The 26,994-nt window shown below is 45.9% G+C and overlaps 1 protein-coding gene across 1 annotated transcript in view; it reads right to left on the bottom strand.

The window, feature by feature from the left end:
- DNAH10 (dynein axonemal heavy chain 10) overlaps window positions 1-26,994 on the bottom strand; it is a 120,609-nt gene that overhangs the window by 28,407 nt on the left and 65,208 nt on the right. Inside the window, exons 37-54 of the mRNA XM_032471301.1 lie at window positions 26,738-26,929; window positions 24,942-25,060; window positions 23,384-23,542; window positions 21,864-21,999; window positions 20,578-20,700; window positions 19,172-19,306; window positions 18,645-18,861; window positions 17,983-18,102; window positions 16,680-16,825; window positions 14,624-14,776; window positions 13,312-13,572; window positions 11,704-11,876; window positions 10,585-10,678; window positions 10,079-10,246; window positions 9,330-9,518; window positions 6,959-7,130; window positions 2,122-2,325; window positions 1,389-1,469 (exon numbers count right to left, since the gene is read on the bottom strand). Of these exons, the coding sequence (XP_032327192.1) occupies window positions 1,389-1,469; window positions 2,122-2,325; window positions 6,959-7,130; window positions 9,330-9,518; window positions 10,079-10,246; window positions 10,585-10,678; window positions 11,704-11,876; window positions 13,312-13,572; window positions 14,624-14,776; window positions 16,680-16,825; window positions 17,983-18,102; window positions 18,645-18,861; window positions 19,172-19,306; window positions 20,578-20,700; window positions 21,864-21,999; window positions 23,384-23,542; window positions 24,942-25,060; window positions 26,738-26,929 (2,842 nt within the window). The remainder of the gene's footprint in view (window positions 1-1,388; window positions 1,470-2,121; window positions 2,326-6,958; window positions 7,131-9,329; window positions 9,519-10,078; window positions 10,247-10,584; window positions 10,679-11,703; window positions 11,877-13,311; window positions 13,573-14,623; window positions 14,777-16,679; window positions 16,826-17,982; window positions 18,103-18,644; window positions 18,862-19,171; window positions 19,307-20,577; window positions 20,701-21,863; window positions 22,000-23,383; window positions 23,543-24,941; window positions 25,061-26,737; window positions 26,930-26,994) is intronic.

The raw sequence follows: 26,994 nt of genomic DNA on the forward strand, positions 1-26,994 counted from the left end.
TGAGTCTGCTGGAAGAATTAATAATCACTCCCAGTGCTAAAATCACATTACTTGAATTATCTCAGACCTCAAAATACTTTCACCTCAAAGGAGAAAAATGAAGGAAGGAAAGACGGACCAAAAGTATGCTTTGATCCAGATTCTGCATATTTGAACCTGAATTATACCAAAAGTCAGCGAACCACAGCCCACAAGCCAATTTTCCAGCATGCATGAAAAGCTTTGCTTCACAAAGATCCATGCTTATGGGCACACGTATCCCAATTCCAGGAATATATCCTAAGGGAAAAAATTCTAAGCAAATTCCATGCAACATTATTTATGATCTGAGTCACTGAACACTGAAAGCAAACCTAGGTGTTAGTGCACGGAGATGCCTATGACAGCTAAGGCACACCTACATCAGGGTTGGCCACCTACAGCCCGCAGGACAAATCCGGCCCACCGCCTGTTTGTGTAAATAAAGTTTTATTGTCACATGGCCTCGCCCATTCATTTACATGTTGTCTATGACTGCTGTCATGATGCAGTGGTGGAACTGAGTAGTTGCAACGGAGACCACATGACCCGCAAGCTGAAAGTATTAATCACCTGCTACAGAAACAGTCTGCTGATCCCTGAGGGACACCATCAGGAAAGAGTCATTCTCTTAGCCCCCTGCCCCCCCCAAAACTGTAACCTGCCTGTAAAGCAGGACTAATTATTTATTTATTGAATATGTATTTATAAGGTTGACACTATTTACAAGGTCACCCAGTGTCATAAATCTGCTCAAGTTAGGTCCAGACAAAAAGTTTCTCCCTGAGGGTAAACTGACTTGCTTTCTTATTTTGAAGATTGAAATGAATACTAAAGGCCTTAGGGGGTTTGAAACTTTAGAGCAAATTCAGCACTGATGGATAATCAGTCTCCTGGAAGGTCCTTCAGGCATCCTTTGGGTCAATGGATCAGCAGACTTTTTCTATAAAGAGCCAAACAGTAAGTATTTAGGCTGTGTGGGTCTCTGTGGCAACTGCTCAACCTTGGGATTGTAGCATAAAAGTGTCCCTAGACGGTATGTATGTTTATTAACTGTCTCCCAATAAAACTTCATTTACCAAAGCAAGTAGTGGGCTGAATTTGACTCGCAGGCCATGGTTTGCCGATCCCCACCTTGGATGGTACCTAAGCAATTTTTAATCCTGCATTGTCCTTGTAAATTCCCTGAAATCTCTTTGGACTAAAACACAGTATTAACCCCAAACACGCTGACAAACTAAAACACCATTCATGGCCGTGGTGGGTGACGGGTGAAGCAATCTACTGGACCCAAATTCAAAGTCAGAAAAAAGGATAACAATTTTTTTTGGTCTGTCATTCACATGGTCCCCATGTCAGCTGCCACTTACCTAAAAATGACTTAGCGACCGCATGCAGGGCTTGGGAAGGCCAGGGCATGAACCAGTCAATACCAGTGTTATTCACTAGACCTTGAAAAGAGAGATGAAAAAGACGCTCACTCTGCGAACCCAGGATGCTCGAGAACTTGGACACTGTCTTCGGTACGCAGCAAACTGGAGAGCGGGCTGGACGTGTCCAAACGTAATTTTCAAAAACAGGAATTATCTCACCCTCAGCACTGCTGACACTTCCAGGTAATCCTTTGTGATGGGGCTGCCGGTGCCTTGTAGGATGTTTAGCAGCAACCCCCTCCCCGACGTCTATCAACTAGATGCCAGCTGTATACTCCCAACCCCCGAGTTGTGACAACCAAAAATGTCTCCAGGCATTGACAAACATCCCCTGGGGGAGGAAAACTGCCCCCCAACTGAGACCCCTGTTCTAGGGGTGGGTACTGCACCTTGCATGAGGCCGGCAGAATTTTCCCAAATGGAAGGGAGCAGAGAGCTGCCCTGCACTCACTATGGGCCTTGCACCTGGGACTGTGAGCATTTCCTCGTGCCCGAAGGACACCAGCCATCCTGGGGGCTCATCCTGCACGGCCTACAACCCAATTTCAACCTAATGCCCATGTCGTGTTTGCCTTTGCCGGTGGGACCTCAGAACATGCGCCTCTCCCTCCCCAAGGCACACGCCCGGCGGAAGGGGGAACGCAGATTTGCAGGGTCCACTCAGGGGCACCTGGGAAATTTCTGCAGCGGGTCCTCAGGGTGTCCCCCACCGGCGACATGCCCAGGACGATGTGCAGGTTGTTTGCACTCTTGTTGATGAAGTACTGCCACATGGACTCCTTGGCGGGGCCCGTCCCTTGCTTCAGAGCTTCCTGTTCAATCTGACTGAAGATAGACTCCTTTTCCTCTTCTGGGAAGAGAGCGGGGACGATTCCTAGAAAACAAAGACACATTAGGGGTTTTTTTTACGTCTCAGGGTTACTATGTCTTGAGGCAATGACCGGCAGAAGCAGAGCACCACAGAGCAGTAGATGCGGAGTCCAAAGGGCAGGGCTTGGGTCTGGACTCCGAGACCCAAGACTCACTCACCGTGTGTAAATCCCTTTGAGCCTCAATCTCCTCATCTGTGAAATGGGAATAACAAATGCCTCCTGCTTACCTAGGAGGGCTATCATGAGCATCAAAGCAGGAGTTCTCAACTGGGTACAATGTTGCCCTCCAAAGAGACATTTGGCAATGTCTGGACACATTTCTGGTTGTTCCAACCTGTGTGTGTGGGGTGGGTGCCAATGGATGCTGCTAAACATCCCACAGCGTGCAGGACAGCCTGCACAACAGAGAATGACCCCGCCCCTAATGTCATTAGGGCCGAGGATGAGACGCAATGGCTTTATGCTGCAGCAAAGCACAAGGGCTTCAGAGGTAAGCGACTGCAGTCATTTGGGGCACTAGTAGATGGGCCCACCAGCGCCCTCTGAGTCTTCACAGAAAATGCACCCGAGCCCTGCAGTGGGGTTTACAGACAGAGAAGGGGGCTGTTTACATCCCCACTTACAAGTTTGTGGCTCATGTCTGAAAACTCCACTGCCAACCCAAGGCCACGTGTGCTAAATGCCACGTAAGTAGCCTGGATTGTAGGGTGGCCCAGGCATTCAGGACACAGGAAACTGCCACGGTCGAGGAGGCTTTTGGAGAAAGGAGACCCTACATGGGACTGGAGTTAAACTGGGGGGAAGTTTCCTTGGCACCCGACTAGAAAGTGGAGTTTAGTTGTTCGTGCCCCTGGCCCTCATCCATCCCCCACTTCCTTGTCTTAGGTCCCTCTTTTCCTCTGGAGAATCGCTTTTCATTCGTCCTAAGTCTGGATGTAGTTTTGGGTGGCCCTGACATGCCCCCCAGGCCTGACCAATCAGAACCCTGCATCTCCCTGGCCAGTGTGATTGGCTCAGGGATGGGTATGTGATCTGAGCCAGCCAATGAGAGCCCTATCGGGCACTTTGGCCACACCTCCTGGGAAGGATGAACCCTCATTCATGGACCTAAGCAAGAAGAATGCAAGTCTGCAGCTTCTAATGCCATCAAAAAAAAAAAAATTGTTTTGGGAGAACCCAAAAATGCAGGAAAAGGAGAAAAACAGTAAAGCCAAGAGCGAGGGAGAGACCAGTTCGTGATGATACTATTTGAGCCCCTGAATCCAACCTAGAGTTTTTCAGTTTCATGAATCAATACCATCTCCTTGATTTCTCCTAAATTTCACATAAGCCAGTTTGAGCTGAGCTTCTGCCACTTGCAACCGTGGAGGCTGATAGAGGGAGAAGGAGAGCGTGCCAGGCCTGGACGAGACACAGAGGCAGGATGCAAAGATTGCACCTGGGAAATACGATGAGAAGGGCATCCAGGCTGCAGGGCCAGGGGAGGTCAGCCTGCGGAGACTGGAGGAAAGAAGGCTTCGGAGGAGAAAAAAACAAGTGATCTGCGCAGAGAGCACTATCTTAGGAAGCAGGAAGAGATGTCTGCAAAAAGTCAAGTTCAGACACCATGAGGGTCTGGCTTAGAAGGTAAAGGGAACGCGAGAGAAGGGACAGGCTTCAGAGACAAAAAAGCATTTGCAAATGTGGGAGAGGTTAGGAGTCGACACACTCCCAGGTTTAGGCCTGATGAGAGTTACGGAATAAATAAATAAATGGCGATGTGAAAGGGACAGGCCCCCAAGACAAGAAACAGCCAGATGCTGGCTAGTTGCGCTTTCTGTTTCGTTGTTGTTTTAAATTAGTACAAAACATTTTTATTAACTATCAGATGGGTTCCCTGCAGAAAGAGTTAACCCAGCCAGGTCTGAGGCTGCTCTCCCTGCAAAAGCCTGCTGATGGTGCTGGCCCTTGGCTGGCATCTGGGAACTGAGACTCCAGGAGGGTTCCTACCACCATGCGTCCATCACAGGGGCTCACCATGCTTCAACTCTTTGTACAAACTGTGGTTCATGCCGACCACCTGCTTTCCCTCTGGAAATCTAAAATTTGCCATGTGCCAGGCAGAAGGTGCCTGCACGACCTGCCCACAGTAAATGCCCTGGGCGCCGAGTCTCTACGGGGCGTCCCTGGTTGAGGACGCCTCCACGGGTTGTCACAACTCGTCATTAGCAGAACGAAGTGTGCCCTGTGTGACTCTCCTGGGAGAGGGCTCTGGAAGCCTGCGCCTGGTTCCCCTCGATGTCGTCCGGCTCACTTTTCCCTTTGCTGACCGTGCTGTGTGTCCTGCTGCTGTAATAACGCAGCCGAGCAGCGTGCAAGAGAGAGAGGAGCTCGCTCCTGGCTCTCCTACGCCTTCCCTCGCTCTGGCTCATTCCTCCTCTTCTCCCTGAATCCAGTCCTGGACTCGCTTTGCTTCTTACACCCTCCCCCGGGATGATTCCATCCACTCCCAAGGTTTTACCAATCACATGTCAGTGACTCTGAAATTGACATCTCCACCCTAAGCCCTTCTTCTGAGAACCAGACTCCTATATCCAACAGCCTGTCTGTTATGGGTTAAATTGTGTTCCCCTAAAAAAGACATGTTGAAGTCCCCCAGGACCTAAGAATGTCGTCTTTGAGGGCACTTGAAAATAGAGTCTTTACAGAAGTACTCAAGTTAAAATGAAGTCATCAAGGTAGGTCCTAATCCAATATGCCTGGTGTCTTTATATAAAGGGGACATTTGCCCCTCTGTCCATTTAGGTCTCCTCCCTCCCTCCTGCACAGTGTGAATCTGCATTTCACATGACCCACAGCAATCCCACTCCTGGGCATGTATTTAAAGGGAGCTCTAATTTGAAAAGATACATGCGCCCCAATGTGCATAGCAGCACTATATACAATAGCCAAGACACGGAAGCAGCCTAAATGTCTGTGGACAGATGACTGGATAAAGAGTTGTGGCATATTTATACAATGGAATACTACTCAGCCATAAAAAGGAGAAAATAATGCCATTTGCAGCTACACTGATGGAACTAGAGATTGTCATTCTAAGTGAAGTAAGCCAGAAAGAGAAAAATACCATATGATATCACTTATATGTGGAATCTTAAAAAAAAAAAAAAGGACACTATGAACTCATCTACAAAACAGAAACAGACTTGCAGACATAGTAAACAATCTTATGGTTACTGGGGGACAGGGGGTGGGAAGGGATAAATTGGGGAGTTTGAGATTTGCAAATGTTAGCCACTATATATAAAAATAGATTTAAAAAACAAATTTCTTCTCCATAGCACAGGGAATTATATTCATCTTGTAATAACCTTTAGTGAAAAAGAATATGAAAACAAATATATGTATGTATATGCATGACTGGGACATTGTGCTGTGCACCAGGAAATGACACTCTATAACTGATTGTATTTCAATAAAAACAAACAAACAAAAGGCACATTTGGACAATGAGACAGATACACACAGACAACAAGGAGAGAACATGAAGGCAGAGATGGGGTGGCACACCCACAAGGTGAGGAATGTCAAAGGTTGGCCGCAAGCTACCAGAAGCCAGGAGAGATTCTCCCCCAAAGCCCTCAGAAGGAACCACCCCTGATCTCGGACTCCTGGCCTCCAGAACTGTGAGCCAATACATTTCTGCTGTCTCAGCCGCCCATTCTGTGGTACCGCTACAGCAGCCTCGAAAACTAGTAACTCTCTAACAGTCTGTAAGTGTAGCAGGCTCCACGTGCCCCACATGGCATGGGCCTGATCTGGTCTTCCTTTCCTGGTAAATGGTACTACTCATCACTCACGCAAGCCAGGACCCTGGGAACCATGCTCAACACTCCCTCACCTCATCAGGAGCATCCAAGTCCCACGGGCTCTACCTCCAAAATATCTCAAGGCTCTTATCTACCCACTGCTGTTCCCACTGTGCCCCACCCAAGGCACCATCATCTCTCACCTGCACCTGGGCGGTAGCTCCAAGCCAGTCACCCTCTCTGTCTCTAATCTAGTCCCCACAGGGCAGCCAGAGGGCTCTTCTAAAAACTGTAAATCTGGTTGGGAGGGGTGGGGAGTAGCTCAGTGGTAGAGCACATGCTTAGCATGCCCGAGGTCCTGGGTTCAATCCCCAGCATCTCCATTAAAATAAATAAATAAAATTAAAATGTAAGCCTGGACCATATCATTGTACGGAAAATAAAATCTAATCTCCTTTAAATGACCCACAAGGCCCTGTGTGGTGTGGCCCCTCCACCTGGTTTGCATCCCTTCCACCAGCTCACCACACCCCACCACACACGCCAGACTCTCGGCCTGAAATGCTCCAGCCAGCACAGTTCACCTGCCGGTTCCTACCCATCTGTGGTAGCCTGAGAAATGTCCCCTCTGTAGGTAGTAAGTGCTTTAAAAAGGTAATGCTTGGTGGGGAGGGTATAGCTCAGTGGTAGAGTGTGTGTCTAGTTCAAGCCCCAGTACCTCCATTAAATAAATAAATAAACCTAATTACACACCCTCCCCTCCAAAAAAACCAAAGGTAACACTTATCGGATGAACCCGGCGGAAAGATGAGCAGCCAGCCCGGCGTGTGCGCCGCCCCCCGGGTACCTGAAGTCAGCATGTTGTTGATGAGCTCCAGGAAGCCCTCCTCGGCCACGTGGGCGTCCGTGAACAGGAAGATCATCATCTTGTTCTCAACGCCGAGCTTCAGGTAGAGGTTCTTCAGGTCTTCCCGGAAATTGTTCTCAGAGTAGCCTCGGCTCAGAAGGATCTCAAACACCTGCCGGCGCGGAGCACAGCACTCCCGTGAGCACAGGGCCCGAGGTCGGGGGCGGGGGGGGGGTCCCTGCAGAGGGACAGACGGCTCCGAGCGGCACAGGTCGGAGCTTGCGAACACCGTCGGGCTGTGCAACTGTAAAGAGGGACCAGCGACAGCAGGTGACCTGGGCCGTTTTCACAGGCTATGGTGGAGTGAGGAACACAGGACGCAGAGAAGGACCATGACATCGCTTTTCGCCAAACCCTGATGGGACACTCTGGGGGTCGGAAAGAAAATGATTCTACGGGAAAAGCTGACCATTGTGCAAAGACACATGAAAAAGAGTGTGCATCACTGCACTGCGTGTAACAGTGAAGCAAGGGAAAGGCGAACCGTCCACCAACAGAGAGGGCTGGTGGGCGGCAGGTCCAGGCGAGGGGACGCCGCGCTGTGTTTCAAAGGAAAATGCAAATATCTGTAGTTACTGACTTGAAAAGATGTCAGTGATACAGAGTTAAGTGGACTCAAAAACAGATTATAAAAGCTACGTATAGCATTAACCCATTGCTGGTATTAAGTTAATATATTTGTATAGTCACAGGAAACTTCTGGAAGGAAGTGCACCAAAATGTTACAAGGAACTAACAGCGGTAATCATCAGGTGATGAGATTACAGATGACCTTCATTTTCTTTAGATGTTTCTGCGTTTTCCCAAACTGTTGCAATGAGGACATATAATGTTTATACAGAGACCAGTGGTTCCAGGAACAAGAGTGATCACTCTGGGATGATGGTAATGATGTGGCATTCAGTCTGATTCCAGAAGACAGTTCGTGCAGAAGAACACCTTTTACTTGCTGGTGGAAAGATTCTCGAAACCCAGCGGGAAATGTCCCCTCCCAGGGGACAGGTCAAAGGGACGCAAGGCAGGCACCTGGATTTCACATTAGAAAGGTTGGACCAGAAGTGCCTGGAAACGAATGACTAAGGCTGAAAAAAGACCTCGTTCTGCACCACGGGACAGTTTTCAGTAAAAACAGAGACATCGAGGGTAATGGAAGACCCTAATGATGAACGGAATCAGATACCAGAGAACTAAGGAGGGTGTGGGGAAGGTGAGTTCTGGGGACAGCTCCTCTTCGAAATGTAGTCTCATTGCACAGTGCACGTCTCCAGTCTGAGAGGGGCCCGCTGGAGAGTTACCTGTGGGCACTGCGGGAGCTATCTGTAAGATCTAAGGATGGGGAAATAGGGAAATAGGGCCCCTCCCACGGTGCTGACGGGAATGTAAAATGGTACAGCTCCTTTGGAAAACAATGTGACAGTTTCTCAAATGATTACACAGAGAATTGCCATATGACTCCAGAGAAATAAAAACATATGTCAACATAGACTCTTGTACAAGAATGCTTATAGCAGCATTACTCACAATAGCCAAACACAATGTGGTCCAGCCATACAGTGGCACAGGATTCAGCCACAAAAAGGAATGAAGTTCTGATGCATGGATGAAGCTTGAACACATGATTTCACAAGAGACCACATACTCTGTGATTCTATTCACAGGGAAATCCAGAATCGGAAAGTCAATAGAGACAGAAAGTAGATTAGTGGTTTCTTAAGGCTGGGGGGGTTGGAAGGACAGGAAGACAGAGGGTGATCGCTTAAGGGGCAGGGGGTTCCTTTTTGGGATGAAGAAAACGTTCTGCAATTGAACACCGTGCTGATGTCATGCCTTTTCAACATATTAAAAAACCATTGAATTGTACACCTCAAATGGATGACTTGTATCATCTGTGAGTTGTATCTCAATAAAGCTGTGTTTTTTTTTTTTTTAAGATTCTAATAGCAGCCCAGGACTGTGTGTGCTGGTTGTGCAGACGCAGAAGCCAGCAAATCGCTGACCCTGAACACGATCCACGGAGATTTGGGCCAAGCCTCCTCTACAAGAGCACACGTCACCGGTCACAGGACTTGCTCATATTTGACTTTCCAACTGGATTCGACATATTTGCCGCTCCAAAAGCAATACAATAGCTGGATGCTTCAAATATTCAGTTAAAATAATGTCAAACCCCGCCCCCCCAAAAAAAACCCATTTTATACTCTATAAAAGCATGGTGCTATGATCTGTTATAGATTGTTCCAATATTTGCAGGAAATGCCAACTGCAGAAATTGGCACATGAAACCCATTTCTGGGAGGGGAGGTCAGCTCACCTCGTAGCCGGCAGTGAAGGCAGCCAGCCTGGCCAGAGACTGCTTCCCCGAGCCCCCGACGCCGACCAGCAGGGCGTGGCCGCGGTCCATTCGAATGATGCGGTGCACGCGGGTCAGGTGCTCCAGAGCATCGTCAAACAGAACCAAGTTCATTTTGGTGTTACTTTCATTATATTCTTCAAGAATTTCCTGAATTAAAATTTTTTAAAAAAATTTTTTTTAAGGATCACTGGCTTTTAAGAGACAGACTCTCTCCTTTTGTGCAGGAGAGACTGAGAACAGAGGAGAGAGTTTTCTGAACGTCTATATTGGTTGAAACAATTAAATCCTTTGGGTTTATGAGACAAGCTTTCACCCTCAAGATTTCCAGCTGCTGGTCTGTGATTGGCCAGCTGCGAGCCAAAGCTGGTTACAGGGCTCAACTCATGAACGAAGATGAAAATGAATATTAGCAGGTTGTCTGAGTGTTTCCCAAAGCTGGCTGTGCATCAGAACCCGGGATCCTCCATGGACTTGATGAAGAGAATCGCATGAGGATGGGTCCCAGGGGTCTGTGTGCTTAAACAAATTCCCTGGGTCACTCCCATGCGCCACTGGACGAGGAAATCACCGAATCAGACACAAGCCCACATCCCGAACCCAGGGATGGCGGCGTGGGCGTTCTTGCCAGCTCCACCTCCTGGCCACCCCTGCAGTGAACGTGCTGCTGGGAGAAGTAAGCCCACGGAGAAGGGGAGTCCCGTCCGCACCTGGAACAGAGCCTTGGCTGCCTCATAATCCTGGATGTCCTCATAGATGCGTGTCTCCTCCTCATGCAGAGCCGTCCGGAAGTCTCCAAACAGGATGGGATCCCTCATCACCACCTCCACGTCATCGTTAAAATGTTCCGCGACCAAGCTTCCTATGTGGCCTTGGACCTTACAATATAAGACCACTTCAGAACCCAAACTCAGTACCATAAACGTGCTAAGACTTGTCAGAAAAAGAGCACACGCCACGATTATCTGAAGTCACTTCTGTTCGATTTTCTTTTTTCCCATTTGCTGCCAGGCACTTAACAACCCTCCCACCTTTATCTGTTGACTTTCATTGTTAGTCTCTATTTTTCTGCAGGGTTCTATATAAAAAATACATCGTTTTTTTGTTTTTTTATACATTTCTTTTTCACCCAAAAAAGAATTTTGTGGTTAGCTTTTGGGTTTTTTGGGGGTTTTTTTTGCATTTGCATTTGCTGGTACATTTTCAGTGTACTGACCAGCTGCTTGTCTGTTTCATTGATTAACCGGTCATGGAAGACTCTCAGACACTCGTTCCTCCAGACTCTCACCATCTGGGTCACGGTCTGGAACCTATGTGGTGGAAAGGGCAGAATCAGCCACAAAACCGTACAGAGAAGAGCAGGCTGAATGCTAATATTCTCAGATGGTTAAATGGGGTGCAAAAAAATGACATTTTTATGGTCTCCCCCCTCCCTGGTCTCACATTAATGAAATTTAAAGGAAGCTAACAGTTTAAGTGTAAACACCATAAAGTTGTCACTCATAACTAACCCTACTACAGGGAAGAAAAAGGACATTATCTATAAGGGACATGAGAACCTGACACAACTCTCACCTGCTGGAACATATGAGCTTAAAATCAGCATCACGAACACTGGCAGCTCCTTTTTCTAAGAACCAGCTCCGTCTGGCCCCAGTTCTGGATCTTTCTCTGGCTTCTGGCAAAGAGCCTTCACTCCCCCCTAAATAGCTCGGGCTGCCCTCTCCTGAGCTGCCTTCCAGGGCACCCTGGAGTCAGTTTGGGTACGTGGAAAGTTCCTAATTCATTTCCCAACATTTAGTGGATTCATAATGTGAATCCACAAAACTGGACTATCCCTGCACATCTACGTAGGTTAAAGTATACGTTAATGTAAATACACAAGTAAGTCTGGTTTTAATGAGTAAATTTCTACACCCAGACTTAAATCCCTTTGTCCTCTGTGCTTCCTTCTCCCAAAGACACATCTATAATAACCAATTGGCAACTGGAAACCATTCATTCGTATGAATGAAAGGCTCCACATGGGCAGATTCCAACGTTAGAACCGAGAATCACTGGCCAGCACAGCCATCCCACTGAGGGGTTGGAGACACCTGTCCACACGTCCACACACCTGCCTCTCTTGGTCCCACATGGCTTCAACTCAAGGGCTTACAAGGCATCAGACTGGAATCAAGCATTTAAATCTGTTCTCCATTTAACAGAAACAAAAGACACTGGGTAATTAATTGACACACTGACTCATCACATTCACTGATAGGTCCTCTGTCTTAAAAGAAAAAGAGAAACCACCATAAACGGGGCGCATTTTAGTGAGACAAAACAAACTCACCGCTCCGGGTTAGTCAGGAGAAGACCACTAAAAATCCGTGAGAGATCGCGAAGGTTGAAGATGTAGTGGAACTTGGATGGCGTGGGGGGCAGATCCTGAACGATGTTCTTGTAAAGTGCCAACGTGCAGAATGTCAGCTTGTCACTCACGGCCACGATGCTCTCATGAAACACCTGAAAAATGAAGACATCCCCCACACACACACTCACAAAAGCATCTATCAATGGATGAACGGATAAGCCAAATGTGGTCCAACTGTACAATGGAATATGATTTGGCCTCAAAGAAGCTAAGCACAGATACAGGCTACCACACGGACGGACCTTGAAAACATGATAATCAGTGAAAGAAGCCAGACACGGAAGACCACACAGCACATGATTCCATTTCGATGAAATATCCAGATTAGGAAAATCTAGAAACAGGACACAGACTGGTGGTTGCCGGGGGCTGAAGGATGGTGGGAGCAACTGCTTTGGGGGTGATAAAAATATTCTGGAACTAGACAGTGGTGGTGGTTACACGACATTGTGAATGTACTAAAATGCCACTGAGCTGTATATTTTAAATGGTTTTAATAATTAATCTTACGTTACATGAATTTTACTATAATTTTTTTAAGAGGAGATAAATCCAAAAAAAATGAAAAGACCAGAGAAACTCATCATTGGATCTGCTTCTGTTTCCCTAGATTTTTTTTTAATTGCATATTATTTGTTTTATCCCTAGATTTTCACATTAACTGGCAAGTCAACGTGATATAAAACCAAAGCCCCAAACCAGCCCTCAATCTGAGATTTTTTTGCCTGGCACAGACCTCACAGATTTTTGGAAGCGACTGGCTTCAGGTAGGGCATGAACACTCCGCCAGGCACAGCTGGCCATCTCACGCCTTCACCTCTCCTGCCTGGCCCTTCCGGCCTGCTTTAGAAGGGAAGGGCCAGGAGCAGAAGGTCGTTATTTAAATGAGCGGCTTCCATTCGTGGGGGCCAAGTAAAACACCACAAGGACAGCGGGGATGGGTAGCTAACGAGTGCCTGCTGTGTGCTGGGCACCGAGCTACGCACTTTCGTGCGTTTTTCTCCTTTCATTCTCCCCAAAACCTCAGTGAGGTGGGTACCAGCATTACCTCCGCCTTCCAGATGAGGAGGGGGCCTGGGAGAGCACCTGGCACTCGCCCAAGTTGCAGAGCGGGGATGGACTCCAGAGCCCAAGTCCCTTGTTGGTTCAGTCCTGTCACTCAAGGTGGCCCATGGAACTCAGGGCCCCATCACAACCTCTGTGGGCCCAAGGCACGTACACCTTCAGGGGCCCCTTCTCCCGTAAAAATGTACTATTTACATATTATTTGAATATAATTAAAATCTATTTTGATATTATTCCATTATAATTAAATATTTTATATATATTATGAGTGCATTGGTATAAAGAGGAATGTAATTCAGGCTGAATTATATTGATTTCTTCCTCTGGTCTCGCAAGAAATTAAAGCCTGTTGGCGGGACCCTGAAAGCACTGTGGGCTGCAGGCACTGTGTCCTGCGCCGAAAGCCTGTGTCCCCACCACATTTCCACGCAACACAAGGACTTCTAGTTAAAATCAAGTTACCGAGGTATGGCCCTTGAGGATGGAGGAATAAATTGAATGCAAGGACTCCTCTGAAGGAAACGGAATATTGAAGACACTGAAGAGTGAAATAAATCGCGGGTCGACTTCGTTGCGGCCTCCTCCAGCTTTGCCCATCGCAGCAATAAAGCCGAGGTCCCGGATGCTTTTACAGTTCAGCTCCTTCCCCCGGTCGTACAAGTAGCCTTTTTCCAACAGCAGTTTCAGCAAGGCGATCGGCTGCTGCGTCCCGTATTCGTCCACCTTGTTTTTTTTTTTTTTTTAAGAAAAGGAAGAAGAGCAGTATTAGAAAGCAGAACTTGGCGATGCCTCTGCTGACCGGCTAAACGAAGTCTTATCTCTCTGCTTTTAGTCTCACAGAGCTTCCTCAAAGTTGGCAATTCTGTATATTCGTTCAAAAATTCATGTAATTTTTTAAAAATCTGTGTCCCTCTTTAGATTATAAGCTCCAGGAGGGCAGGAACTGCACACATTTTGCTCATCACTTCACAGCACAGTCCCGTAGGAGGTGCTCAGTTAATATTAATTGGATGGATGGACAGAGGTGGATGGATGGACAGATAAACAGGTGTGTGCATGGCTGGCTGGATACATAGATGGATGGATGGATGAATGGATACATGGATGGATGGATGGATGGATGGATGAGTGGATGCATGGATATATGCATGGATGCATGGATGGATGGATATATGCATGGGTGGTAGGTGCATGCATTGGATGGATAGATGGATATATGCATGGATAACAGAAGTGTGGATGGATGGATTCTGGCTTTGCAAACAGTCCATCTGGAAGATAGATTTTAGGGGAAAAAAACGGTTCTGCAGAAATGATACAAATTTAAATCCTAGTACTAAGAAAACCCTACAGCTCTCAGGCCCTGGCCCCAGAAGCACACTCATCGTGCAGGCTCAAGTTCCCTTTCCTTGTAAGTCCAGAGGAATTCTTAGGACGTGCCTGCCCTTATGCTTCCCATGCATATGGGGCTGAGAACGGTACTACTGTCGAAAGCACAGCTCATTTGGAAACCACTTAAGCATACGCTGAATACAGCTGAGGCCATCTGCCGCCTGCTTCACTCCCTGAAGAAACTAAGGAACACAGTCAGTAAGGAAAGAGTCCCTCTCTTTAAGAAGACCATTCCAGGCACACTGTCCCCTAAGCTGGCTCCCCGGAACCCGGGCCCTGGTGACACTGTGCAGCGTGAAGACACACGTTCTCACACTTACCCACTCCGCGCACGCAGACGCAGCACGCTGCCCCGCCCCTCCGCCGCCTGACCTCGCCCTACCTTTGGCATGTTCATGTCATCCATGAACACCAGGAGGCGTTTCCCCATGGGTGGGCCGTAAGTGTCTTTGGTTCGTTTTTCCACATTTGCTTCTAAGTTCCTTTGGATATCCATGGACGTGGTGCGGGAGGAGAAATTGACGATTAACACAATCTGGAACAGAACGAGATTATTCCAAAAGGTGGTCTTTTTTCACGGTACCAGCAGCGCACGTGTTTGAGCATAAGCTAGCATCTATTTTGCAGATTCGTTGGTATCAGAACTCACTCTTTTGCAGCCCACTGTGAGCCTGTACTTCATTATTTTTTTAGTGCTAAAGCAAGAATTTCTCCTTCCTTTGGGCAGGGCGTATGAGGCACTAACTAGTTGCCAAGTGGGACAATGTGGCCTGGGGAACAGTGCGGGGAGCTCTGCACAGTCCTAGCCGCGTGAGCTCGGAACAATCGCTTAACCTTTCAAGCCTCATCTTTCTCATCTGGAAGGTGATTTCAATGCCATCCACTTGGACTACTTCAAAGAGTGATTGTATCAAGTGAGATAAAATACACCAAGGTGTTTTCACAATGACAACGCCGTATCCAAACATAAGCCACTCTCACTCCTGCTACGTCTTAATAAATAGGTCAAAGAGAGCACAAATGATCCCTGGTTAATCCTTGGAAGCAACTGCTGAGAAAGAGATGAGGGAGGCCCCCCGATTCCTGCGCAGCGGGGCGCACAGCCTCACGCACACACACTCGGGGCTTCTCCCCGCCCTTCTCAGGGCGGCTGGTGAGAGTTCACGGACCAGCAGCTCCCACATCTAATTATGCCTCAGAATCACTGGGAGGGCTGAGTTTCCGATTCAGTAGGTCCTGGTAGTTTAAGCACATTTTCAGGTGATGCTCATGCTTCTGGTCCAGAAGCCATGCTTTAAGAACCACTGCCTTAGATGCCACCCTTCTCCTGAGGTGCCCGTGAGGGCAGGTGCAGCTGAGCTGAGCATCACAAGATGAATGTGCATCTCTTTGCAGTGAACGTGTTTGGATGGTTCTTGTTGGGCTGATAAGCACCAGCCGCCGAGTCCCGCTGGTGAAGAGCCTGGGAGGGTGGGGCTTCTGAACACGGTTTCTCTTTTCTGACTCCATAAACTTGTAGGTCCCTCCGGCTATAAACATCCCTGTGTGCCCTCCACAGTGGCATCCCAAAAGCTAAATAAACCACGTTTGCAGGTGCTGGTACGTGAGTGAGCCTCACCCTTCATCCACGGACAGTCCGGCCACTCCTGCCCACGTCCCTTACAGTGCCCATCACAAAGCTGGGCCACCACTCCCCGCCCCGGAGGGCCACGTCGCTTCCTGGAGCCCCTGTGCTCCCGGAGGCACAAGCCTAAGGAACAGTTAGAGAGGAAAGCAGTGGGAAACTTTCTTCCCTCTCAGGTTCCAGAAGGCCAAAACAGGAACGTGGAACTTAGATGATGGACGACACTAACAGAGAACTGAGTCAGTGTGGGGACTAGGGGGCAAGTCTACAACAGCGAGACAGCCTGAAAATCATGGACGGTTTCTTGTAGGAGATATGAGTCTTCACTGGGTTATAAGACATGAAATAAACATTGTTTAAAGCCAGGAGAGTTGACATGGTGAGCAGGTGGGCTGTGTAGGACAACTCTGAGTATAGATAGGAGAAATGCCAGAAGTGGTGGTGTGGAGTTTCCTGGGTCATACAAGGCACTGTAGCATCTGCTCTGCTATCTTGGACATTCATTCTGCAGGAAGCCAGCTGCCATGACAAGAGGACCCTCGACAACATTTGGAGAGGTCCGCATGGTGGGGAACTGAGGCTGATCAGCTTAGAAGAAGGTTCTCCAGCCCATGGTCAAGCCCTCAGATGACTACAGCCCTGGTCACCACATGACTGCCATCTCCTGAGACACCCTGTGCTAAAACTACCCGGTGAAACCACTCCCAGACCCCTGACCTGCAGAAACTGTGAGGTAGTGTTTGTCATATGAGCTGCTTTGTTTTGGGACAATTTGTTACACGGCAATAGATAACAAATACAAATAATGACTTACGTTAGTTTCTTCATTCAGACTCTTGAGGAAGTTCTGAGTAGTGGCTGTCTTGGAGGTGCCAGACTCACCAACCAAAAGAATCGGCTGCCTAATCTTAACCATCTGTTCCAGCGTCCAGGTAGTACGGGTTGTATCCACTGTATGAACTAAAGAATATGTGAAGAATGGGAGCATCACAGAAATGCCAACAAGGTGAGCATTTGGCAACTCAGCGTTTCACAGGATCCCATAAATCCTATGAGAAGCATCAGCGAAAACCCAAGACATGATCTCAAAAATGTATCTATGGGGGAAATCTTCGGAGAACCTCATTACCTGAGTCATTGTTTTTATTTTATTCTATATTTTGGGATTTTTTCCTTTTTCTAAATTTTTTTTGTTTATTTCTTTTCTTTTCTCTTCTTTATTTTTTCTTTTTCTTCCCCCAATCATTGTTTTTAATAGTTTTATGGAGGTGTAACTTACACATCATAAAAGTCACTCCAATTTTAAGTGTATAATTTGATACATTTCTATATGTGTCATCATCACCACAGTCTAGGTGTAGAATTCTCAGACTGTTTTAATATCTAATTCTTATTTATATCTACACATCCAATTTTGATTCCAGGTTCTCCTTCCCTTATGTCACTCACTTATTTGCAGGATTTGGTTTCCTGACCAGCAACTTCCTCTGAAGACCTCAAAGTCAGGTCCGTCTCACTCCTACACTGGCAGTTTTTAATCCTGATTGGTTTATGAGAAAGTAAGTACACCTCACTCTATCAGAACGCTATTAGAGCCAAAATCGGATGTTCATTTTGTGAAATTCTTCAGCCTCTCTGTTATCCAAATAGCCAGAGGTGTGCGTTTTAAATATGGCCCAATACACATAATCCACAGTACACAACTTCTCAAGGCAGCATCTTTTACAAAACGCCGTCTTGTTGATTCCTCCTTCACTCCTTTCTTCATTCCTCCCCATGCCTAGCCAGCCCTATGGGCAGAAAGGAGCCTGTGCAATGTGAGGGGAAGCAGACCAGCACCCCTCCGACCCCACCTCCCGCCCCCACCTGTCAGGACTGGCCTGCCTGGGGAGAGAGCTGAGAGGCACAGACGTCTGAAGATGCTCACAGCCAGCAGCACATAGAAGGAATCAAAAGTGCCACCTTCCTGGCAAAGCCCATGGCTCATGTTTCTCAGCTTCTCTCAACCAGCACTCCAAGTGGGACTCAGAGCACCACAAGGGGATCTTCCTCTCTTCCTCACGGAACAAGAACCACCCGTTCGTAAGCCGAGGAACAGGGGTTTGGTTCTCACTTACCCAGGATGTCAATAAATTTCCTCTCATGGGAATGAACATACTCTGGCACTAATTTATTCCATGGTATCCATTTCTTCTGTGTGGGATCGAAATGAAAGTCATACAAGGTTGGAAGTTGGCCTGTAACACACAGGGGTCTGTTTCACTTCGACCTTGGACATGGAAATACAGCATCAGCTCTGGCACATGCTTGCAATGAACTAATGCTATTTGTTCCCTATGAATGATCTATAGGTCCGCACGTGATTGTCTACTGTGCAAATACTCAGGCAGATCGCAGATGAATTAAGTTGGGGGACTTCAGAGAGGGGGTTCAAAAAATAGATAGAGAACCCCGAAGGAGAAGAAATTCAAAGACAGATAAAATGTTAAAATTTTAAAGAGCTTAAACAGAGTGAAGGAAGCCAGTGCCTAAGCCAGGGCAGGAAATGTTTAGACTCATCAAGAAAGGCCATCCAGAGGAGCTGGGCTTCTGCTGTAGCAGTCCGTGCATTTGAACTTGTCCTGACGGTACTGCCAGGTGCACTGACCATTGCATGTTTCTCTACAGAAACAAGGTGGGAAACCCATACAGGCACACATATGGAAAGTCAAGGTCACATCCTCTAAAAACCTAACCAAAAGCATTCTGAGAAGGAAAACAGGTTACATTTGGTTCCTACCTGGCAGTTCCCCGGGTCTGGCCCAAACTCCTTCCACATCAGCAGTAGGCAAAGAAGCAATACGTTTAATACAGTCATCAAATTTAGCCCTTCCATCCTCGAGCAGGGAAGCGCCCAGGGAGCAGTACAGAGCCTCTAAGAAGTAGCACTCCAGAAGATCGGGGTCCTCGATTTCTCCTTCTAGTAACGCATCCAACATCTTGGTTAACTGAGTTACCTGGTTCACAGGAAAATGCCTGGGTCAGCCCATATACTCCACACACCCCAACCAGGGTCAGTTCTGGTCATAAATTCTGGGGTCCCAGATCCCAGAGCGATGGGAACTACATGATCCACCATATTGGTTCAGACACATGGGGCCCAGTATCTTGTCTTGCACAGGGTCACAAAAGGACGTGTTATGTCTTCCTTGTCAGTAGCTGGTGATTTAGAGCTTACCCATCTGGCATCTTTGCTTCCCTTGAAAGCCCACCGTGAGTCCATCTTTAGGGAAAAATTTCTTTTTGCTAACAAAGATGGTTTCTTACCATATTTAGATCTGTCTGAGGAATTATTGTCTTCAGCTTCTCTCCTTGTCTTCCATCCACTATTCCTTCCACTATCACATCCATGAGATAGGGCACGTATTTCCCAAACAGACTCTGTAAATCACCTTGCTCCACCTATAAAACAGCAGAATGCTAAAGCCTTTCCAAGGGTTCCTTTATCTAAATGGAAGTTGTGGAAGGCTTTTCTTGCAAAGAGAGGAGGTGAGAAATGAAACATGTTCTGATGCATGATATATTCGGCAGGTGAGTACACTCTGATAAGTGTGCCTTACATTTGTAGAGAAATCTGCCCTTTGTAATACACTTTCATTTCATTGTGAAGCATTTAATTTCATGGCCATAGAGTCTACCCCACCACCTGGGAGGGAAGTGAGATAAACGTTCCCATTTGACAGAAAAAGGGCTGACTATCTTAGCGTTCAAGTGACATGGCCACCATCATCGAGCAAAGACTGCAAATCAGTGGGAAGTCCCCCTCCCCACCAAGGCACTGATGACCACCAGGAATTGCAGGGGTGTCATTCACCATATGACAGTGTGCCTCAAATGGTCCTACCATGTTTCCCTAGGTCTTCTTTTCTCTAGGGTAATTACATCCTGGTTTCTAATTCAACCATCAGTCTAGTGGTCCTTGTAGAGACACATGCTATGTCCCTACTCATGGTGTCCTGGGTATGGTCAAACCACAACCTTCACATGACTGTTACATCTATCTATGCCCCTTTCAATGCAGCCTGTCACTAAGGCAACACACATTTCTGAGCAGCCATGTGACATATCACATGATTCGAGGTCAACTGAAACCATCAGATCTCAATTCCATGACAAACTAGGTCCTGCACACACTGCATTTGTCCAACTGAGCAAAAGGGGAGGAGTTGGGTACCTTGTGGAGACAAGTCTCTCTACAGCTGGGCTCGGATGGACAAGGGGTTGTCACTATGACCAACCCCTTAGCTGTCACTAAGCCAAATCTGGCCCACCACCTGTTTTTGTAAATAAAGTTTTAATGGTACATAGCTATGCCCATTCATGAACTGAGGCTGCTTTCATTCCACAAAGGCAGGGTTGAGGAGTTATAAAAGAAACCATATGGCTCACAAAGCCTAAAACATTTACTCTCTACCCTTTCACAGAAAAGATTTGTCAACTTATGTAGACTATCAAAGTCATTACCTATCCCACCAGTGGTGAATTATCTGGAAATCTAGTAAGAATGCCTTCCATGTTTTCATCCAACTTACCGATAACATTAAGTGCTCAGGATCATGGGCAGGTCAAGGTCAAGGTTATAGTCTTCAACTATAAACATCCCTCTGAGTTATGTTTACCCAACAAGCCACCAATACTAATAACTTTAAGTTCATTTTGGAAATCATTTTCACCTTGTTTTGTATTTGATTAACCCATTTTTTCCAGTATGGTTGATATTTCAAGTTTTTAGGATCCACATAGACCATTCCACATCGAGACACAGTCGCAGGGGAGGCATACTGTAAATCTCCAACCTGGAGAAATAAACAAAGTCAGTGTTTTCTACAGCTATGAACAACTAGAATGCATGTTTAAAAGTCTTTGCTTATGCAAAGTTTTTACAACTGCATAAAACCCGAGTCATACTCAGATTAACATAGCTTTTATGAGGCTTCTAATTGAACACTTGGGTTTATCATGGGAAGATTATGCATCTCTGATGTAGCACTTCTTAAGTTTATTTTTTACTAAAAAATTAATGGGAAAAATTAACATGCTATAAAACATCTGACAAAAATTAAAAAGTATAAAGAAAATAAGTTATCCAAATCCTACCACCAAGAAACATTGTTTTGAAGTGTTTCCCTTTCAGTTTTTTTAATTTTTTAACATAATTGAGATCAGATAATATGAAACTTAATAAGTATGCCTCTAATAGCAATAGTAACACACCCATCTCTCTTTCTTCGAAAAAATAAAAGGCACAGTTCAGCCAATAAGATAATGATATGCATAAATACACATATGTCAGCAAATTTTGCAGGCCACGTTACAAACGGCATTAACATTAAGCTAGAGTGAAAGCAAGTCTCAGGGCCACAGCTATGAAACAGGTCCAGAGGATATGATAGAAAGTTTGAAAAAACAAATGAAGATAAAGGCACATAGTGTGAAAGAAAAAGAAAGGCAACTACAAACACCAGGTCAAAAACAAAATGTCTCTAAAAGAAAGTAAATCTATCACAGTTCATGGATTTCTTCCTTCTCTAGCAAGTATATCACAGAATACTAGTTGGCTCTACAGTAAAAATTTCTTTATCCATAATGATGTAAATATGTTTACCAGTTTAACTGATTTAGCAATATAGTCTAAGGAGGAGAGGTGGACTGATGGTATAAAAGATGAACCTTCACTTTCAGTCAACAGATAATGTGTAAACTTGATAAGGGAAGAAATAGCATGTTAAGAGTGTCACTTTTAGATACTACGGTAACCATCAGAAGAAGCAACTCAAGAGTGAAAAGTAGTTATCTCTGGGATACAGTAAGAAGAGATGAAGCCAGTAGGTTGTACTCACCCATAAATGCTTCTGCATTGCTTGGATTTTCTTTGGCCATCTCTAACTACTTTAATAAACTTTTATAAATGTTAATTAAAAGAAGGACATGTCCCAAGTTATTTTTCATCACAACTTACCTCAAAGAGCAGAGCACAGTGTGCTTGAAGCCGAATACGCTCCCCGTTGGCCAATGTCAACAGCTTGTTGTCATCCATCACAGAATTCATGTTTTCCACCCACAGAGCATCCACATCACCATCAAATAAAATATACCTGCGGCAACCAGAGAAAAGTGAGCCCTGGATCCTAGATGGCTTCCAATGACGGAACTTGGTGTGATCTTCCAATTTATGTTAAACATCTTTCCCAGGGTTGTCTAACCAGGACCTGAGACAGCACCCTACTTGGTCCACAGGTTTGACCCAAAAAATAATAATAATAGTAATAATTATATGTAGTTACATTTGCAGCAACATGGATGGACCTAGAGATCGTCATTCTAAGTAAAGTAACCAGAAAGAAAAGGGAAAATACCATACGATATCACTCATATATAGAATCTAAAAAAAAAAGTACACTCTGAACTCTACAAAACAGAAACAGACTTGCAGACATAGTAAACAATTTTATGGTTACCAGGGAAAGGGGATGGGAAGGGATAAATTTGGGAGTTTGAGATTTACAAATGTTAGCCACTATATATAAAAATAGATTTTTTAAAAGTTTCTGCTGTATAGTACAGGGAACAATGTTCACTATCTTGTAATAACCTTTAATAAAAAATAATATGAAGATGAATATATGTATGTATATGCATGAAGGGGACACTGTGCTGCACACCAGAAAGTGATACATTGTAACTGATGGTACTTCGATTAAAAAAAAAGAAAACCTGAGGAACTGCTCGGAGTTAGAAGATGTCAGAGAGACAGGACAGCTGTGCACGGTGTGAAATCCTGGGTTGGTCCAGAGTCGGGAGGGGTACTGCTAAGAAGAGGCTGTTTCAAAAGTCATCAGTTGAGACTTCAGACGAATGATTTAGTTGTTTAAAGGTTACTTTAATTGCTGGGATTGGGCTAGGAGATACAATCAGGACTGTCCCTGGGTTCACCTGACAGGTGTCAGGAGAATAACCAACACTGGGGGAAGCTTTTCACCCAATGTTCCCACGGGGTGCCTGCCTTCCGGCCTCACAGACCGTCACCACAGTGTGCGCGACTCGCGCAGGGCAGGCATCCTCAACCAAGCCTGCCGGCGAGAAAGCGCAGCTCTGACGGGTGTTCCAGCACATCCCACGAGGCTTTGCTGTCTTCCCTTGATTTACCTGGCTGTATAGGCAGCCTGGCGTGGTGGCTGTGTTGGAGAGCTTGGACTCAAACATCCCAGGTTCAAATCCCTGGCCTTGGGGCAAGCTCTTCCCTTCCCTGGACCTCAGCCTCCTCCACGGTTTAGGGGACAGTCACAGCTGAGGACAGTGGTTAAGATAACACATGAACAGCACTGAGCGGGTACCTGGCCCTTCCCGGGCAGAGCCTCCAGCGTCTGACTCTGTTTGCCTCCAGACGTGAAACTACGATACCATACGTTATTTGTTTATTTGTGAAGTTTTGGCTAATTCACTACAAACCAACCCAGGCTCTCCCCTCCTTACACTCACTTTCGCTCCTTCTTATCCGTCGGCTTGTTGATCTCCCTGAAGATGTTGGACAGCACCCCGTCTGTCCAGTCTCGGGTGGTGGGGTCCAGGATGCCGTAAAGCTCGATGACGCTCATAGCTTTGGGGTTTAGGACGTACAACTTTGTCACCAGCCCAAGCCTAAATCAAAGGAGAGGCTTCAGCCACGGCTCTGGCAGACTAAAAGCATTAGGAAAACCCATGGGGGGATTCAATGCGTTGGATCCAATCAAAAATTTAAAACGCAATCCATCCAAACTCTGCGCTGGGCTTCCTGCTCCCCATTCATGGCTTATACTAAATGCAAGGGAACCACCTTTCACCAGAAACATGGCCCCAACACAAGCAACGTCTGAGCTGATAACACAGCTTTGACTTTTGAGGGCAGCAGACGCTAACCTCCATGTATATTGCACATTCATATATTTACATATTCACGCACATGGCATATTTATGTAAATATTTCACAACTAGTGTATAGGAGATGAGAGTTATCAGAATGTAAAAGCTCTGAACTGACGTTCAAACTCTTGGATTTACAGAACAGCATCTGCTCTGCGTTGCTGACTTTATAAGTAAATCGTGGGGACAGGCCAGTTCCCACTATAATGCCTGCAAATTCCCGCAACGCTACGGGATTAAGTCATCCACAGAAAACAAACGTTCACACAAACCACAGTTCATAATTAACAAAACAAACAAGCAAAGATAATAGCAGCAAACATAAACTCACATCTGTATGTGCTGGTTCTATAAAATTTCTCACAACAAATTAAAAAATGAAATACAGGAGGGCTATGGAATAACCATCTTAAAATCGGTAAGCCACTGTCCACCGGTTTTTCTCATGAGAACCATAAGAAATAAGAAGAAATGACAGTCACTCAATTAGATTTTATAGACTGTCTAGAAATGGTAAAGTCTCAGATTATAAGGCTTGACTTAGATTTTTTGCTGGAATGTCAGCAAGCATCGAAACCTGTCTGGAATGTAGTTATTGCTTAAGAGAAAGCGCAGAAGTCAGAAAACCCATTTTCAGCATAAGCGTATCAATTCACTACAGGTCTTGAATGATATTCTATTTTAGGAGCGTGAGATCACAGTTCTCCTCCACGCTGCATTGCTCCTGCAGGGCAGCTGATGATACAGCATTTGTGGGGGTGACACTCTCTTTCTGGCCACTCTGATACCATAACATAACGGTGGGGGCTCAGACTGACGTTAAAGGAGCAGTCAGAATGCCAAGAAAATACAGCTTGAGTTAATTTTCTAAACATCCTTGTGAGATACTTTGTGAGACACTCCTTGCACAAATAAACCTATTTGCAGTCTGATGCACAAAAGGCTCACTGCTTTTACCTTCTAAAACATACCAACTAAATCAGCAATGAAAAGTTAAAGTGCTCTGGGTTTAAAGGGGTGTCCAGGACACATTTAACCTCCCAGGAAATCAGAGAGCAAAGTGGGACCAGGTAATACCGCCAACCTTACCGTGAAGCCACCCTGGGAACCGAGCCCCACCCCCAGAGGGCATACTCACCTGGTCTGGGCTTGGCACAGAGCGTTAATGACCACGGACTTGCCCCCCGCCGTGGGCCCCACCACCATCGTCGTGTGGCGGGTTAACATGGTCTCGAACATCTGAACTACTTTATCCACCTGTGGGACAAGCATTAGCAGCTAGGTTAAAACACATCTTTTTTTTAAAAAAACAGCTTTATTGAGCTAGAATTCACATGGCATACGATTCACCCATTCAAAGTGTTTCGTTTGAACAATTCAGTAGTTTGCAGTATATCCAAAAGGTCGTGAAACCATTACCACATTCAATTTTAAAATTTTTTCATCATCCCTCCCTGGCTTCAAAACCCCCACACTGTGCTCATTAGTCGTGTCTCCCAAGCCCACCCCAGCCCCCAGCCCGTGGCATCCATGAATCTATTTTCTGTCTCCGTGGATTTGCCCATTCTCAACATATAAATGGAACTTTGTGATACATCGTCCTATGTGTCTGGCTTCTTTCACTTAGCATGATGGTTTCAAAGCTCATCCATAAATGTAGTAGGTGCCAGCACCTTATTCTTTTCTATGGCCGAGTAATATTCCACCGATGGATAGACCACATTTTGTTCATCTGTTCATCCATTGATGGACACTTGTATTACTTCCACTTGTTGGCACTTATGAACCTTGCTGCTATGAACATTCATGTACAAATTTTCATTTCATTTGTGCTCAAATTTTCAAGATTCCTTCATGTACAAGTTTTCATATGTTCTCATTTCTCTCAGGCATAAGCCTAGGAATGGAATTTCTGGGTCTGATGGTATCCAGATGGTACTTTTTGAGAAACTGCCAGACTGTTTTCCAAAGTGGCTACACCATTTTTACACTTCCACCCAAAAACACATCTTTTTAACACCACCTCCAGAGGAAACCATCAGGACCAGGAAAGATGCAGAGAGCTCTCTCACCTGTGGCCAGTACCTGCTGCCCCAGCCTAAGGCCTCAGGGTAGCCCGATGCCCCAAGGTTTGCCCATCCAGAGGCAGCCACCCTAAGCCTGCAGCTTTAGGCATTCACAACCTCAGCAGAACATTCTGGCAATAATTTATGGCTTACTGACAACACATACAACCTCACAGGCTTCAGATGATCAAATTTCTACCTGCAATATCTCATTTAAATTTTTTTTTGTAAGTCTGACTCTGGTAGGAGAAAAAGGTGGGTTGGGAAGAGAACATTAGATGTTTGGGCCCCAAAACAAAATACTTAATTTACCTGATCACACTATGCCAAAAAACAATTGGAAGATAGTATATACATACAATGGAATATTACTCGGCCTTAAAAAGGAAGAGAATTCTGACACAGGATACAACATGGGTGAAACTTGAGGACATGATGCCGAGTGAAATAAGCCAGACACAAAAGGACAAGCACTGTGTGATGCCAGTCATATGAGGCACCTGGAGGAGTCAAATTCATACAGACAGAAAGCAGACTCAAGGTTACTGAGAGCTGAGGGAGGGGAGTTGGGAGAAGTTATTGTTTAATGGGGTCAGAGTTTCAGGTCTGCAAGATGAAAGAGTTCTAGGATCTATTTCACAACAGTGTGACTACACTTAACATGACTCAACTGTACTAAAAAATGGATAAGACAGTAAATTTTATGTTATATGTACTTTACCACAATAAAAAAAAAGTGGAGGGGAGTGGTGGGGAGTGGTTAAGATGGTAAATGTTACATGTATTTTACCACAATCTTTTTAATGAAAAAAAAAATGGAAAGGACCCAGAAAAAGTCAGCGAACTCTCGTCTTCAGCACCGTTTTACCTGGACAGGTAAGACGATGTAGCCATTTTCCTGGAGCACCTGTTCCACAGCATCGTTGAAATCGGGGTAGCGAACCCGCGGGCAGTCCAGCCCAGGAAACAGATCAGAAATCAAGCCCAGGAAAAGAGGAACGTCTTCAAACACGAACTTGGGCAGATTCATGTCTCGAAGGGCTCTCATCAGCACCACGTCCTGGACGGGACGAAACACAGACGTATTCAAAGATGTTTCTGGAAGCCCCCGGGCCTAGTCTAGAA

The sequence above is a fragment of the Camelus ferus genome, chromosome 32 (genome assembly GCF_009834535.1).
Source record: "Camelus ferus isolate YT-003-E chromosome 32, BCGSAC_Cfer_1.0, whole genome shotgun sequence".
Taxonomy (NCBI): domain Eukaryota; kingdom Metazoa; phylum Chordata; class Mammalia; order Artiodactyla; family Camelidae; genus Camelus; species Camelus ferus.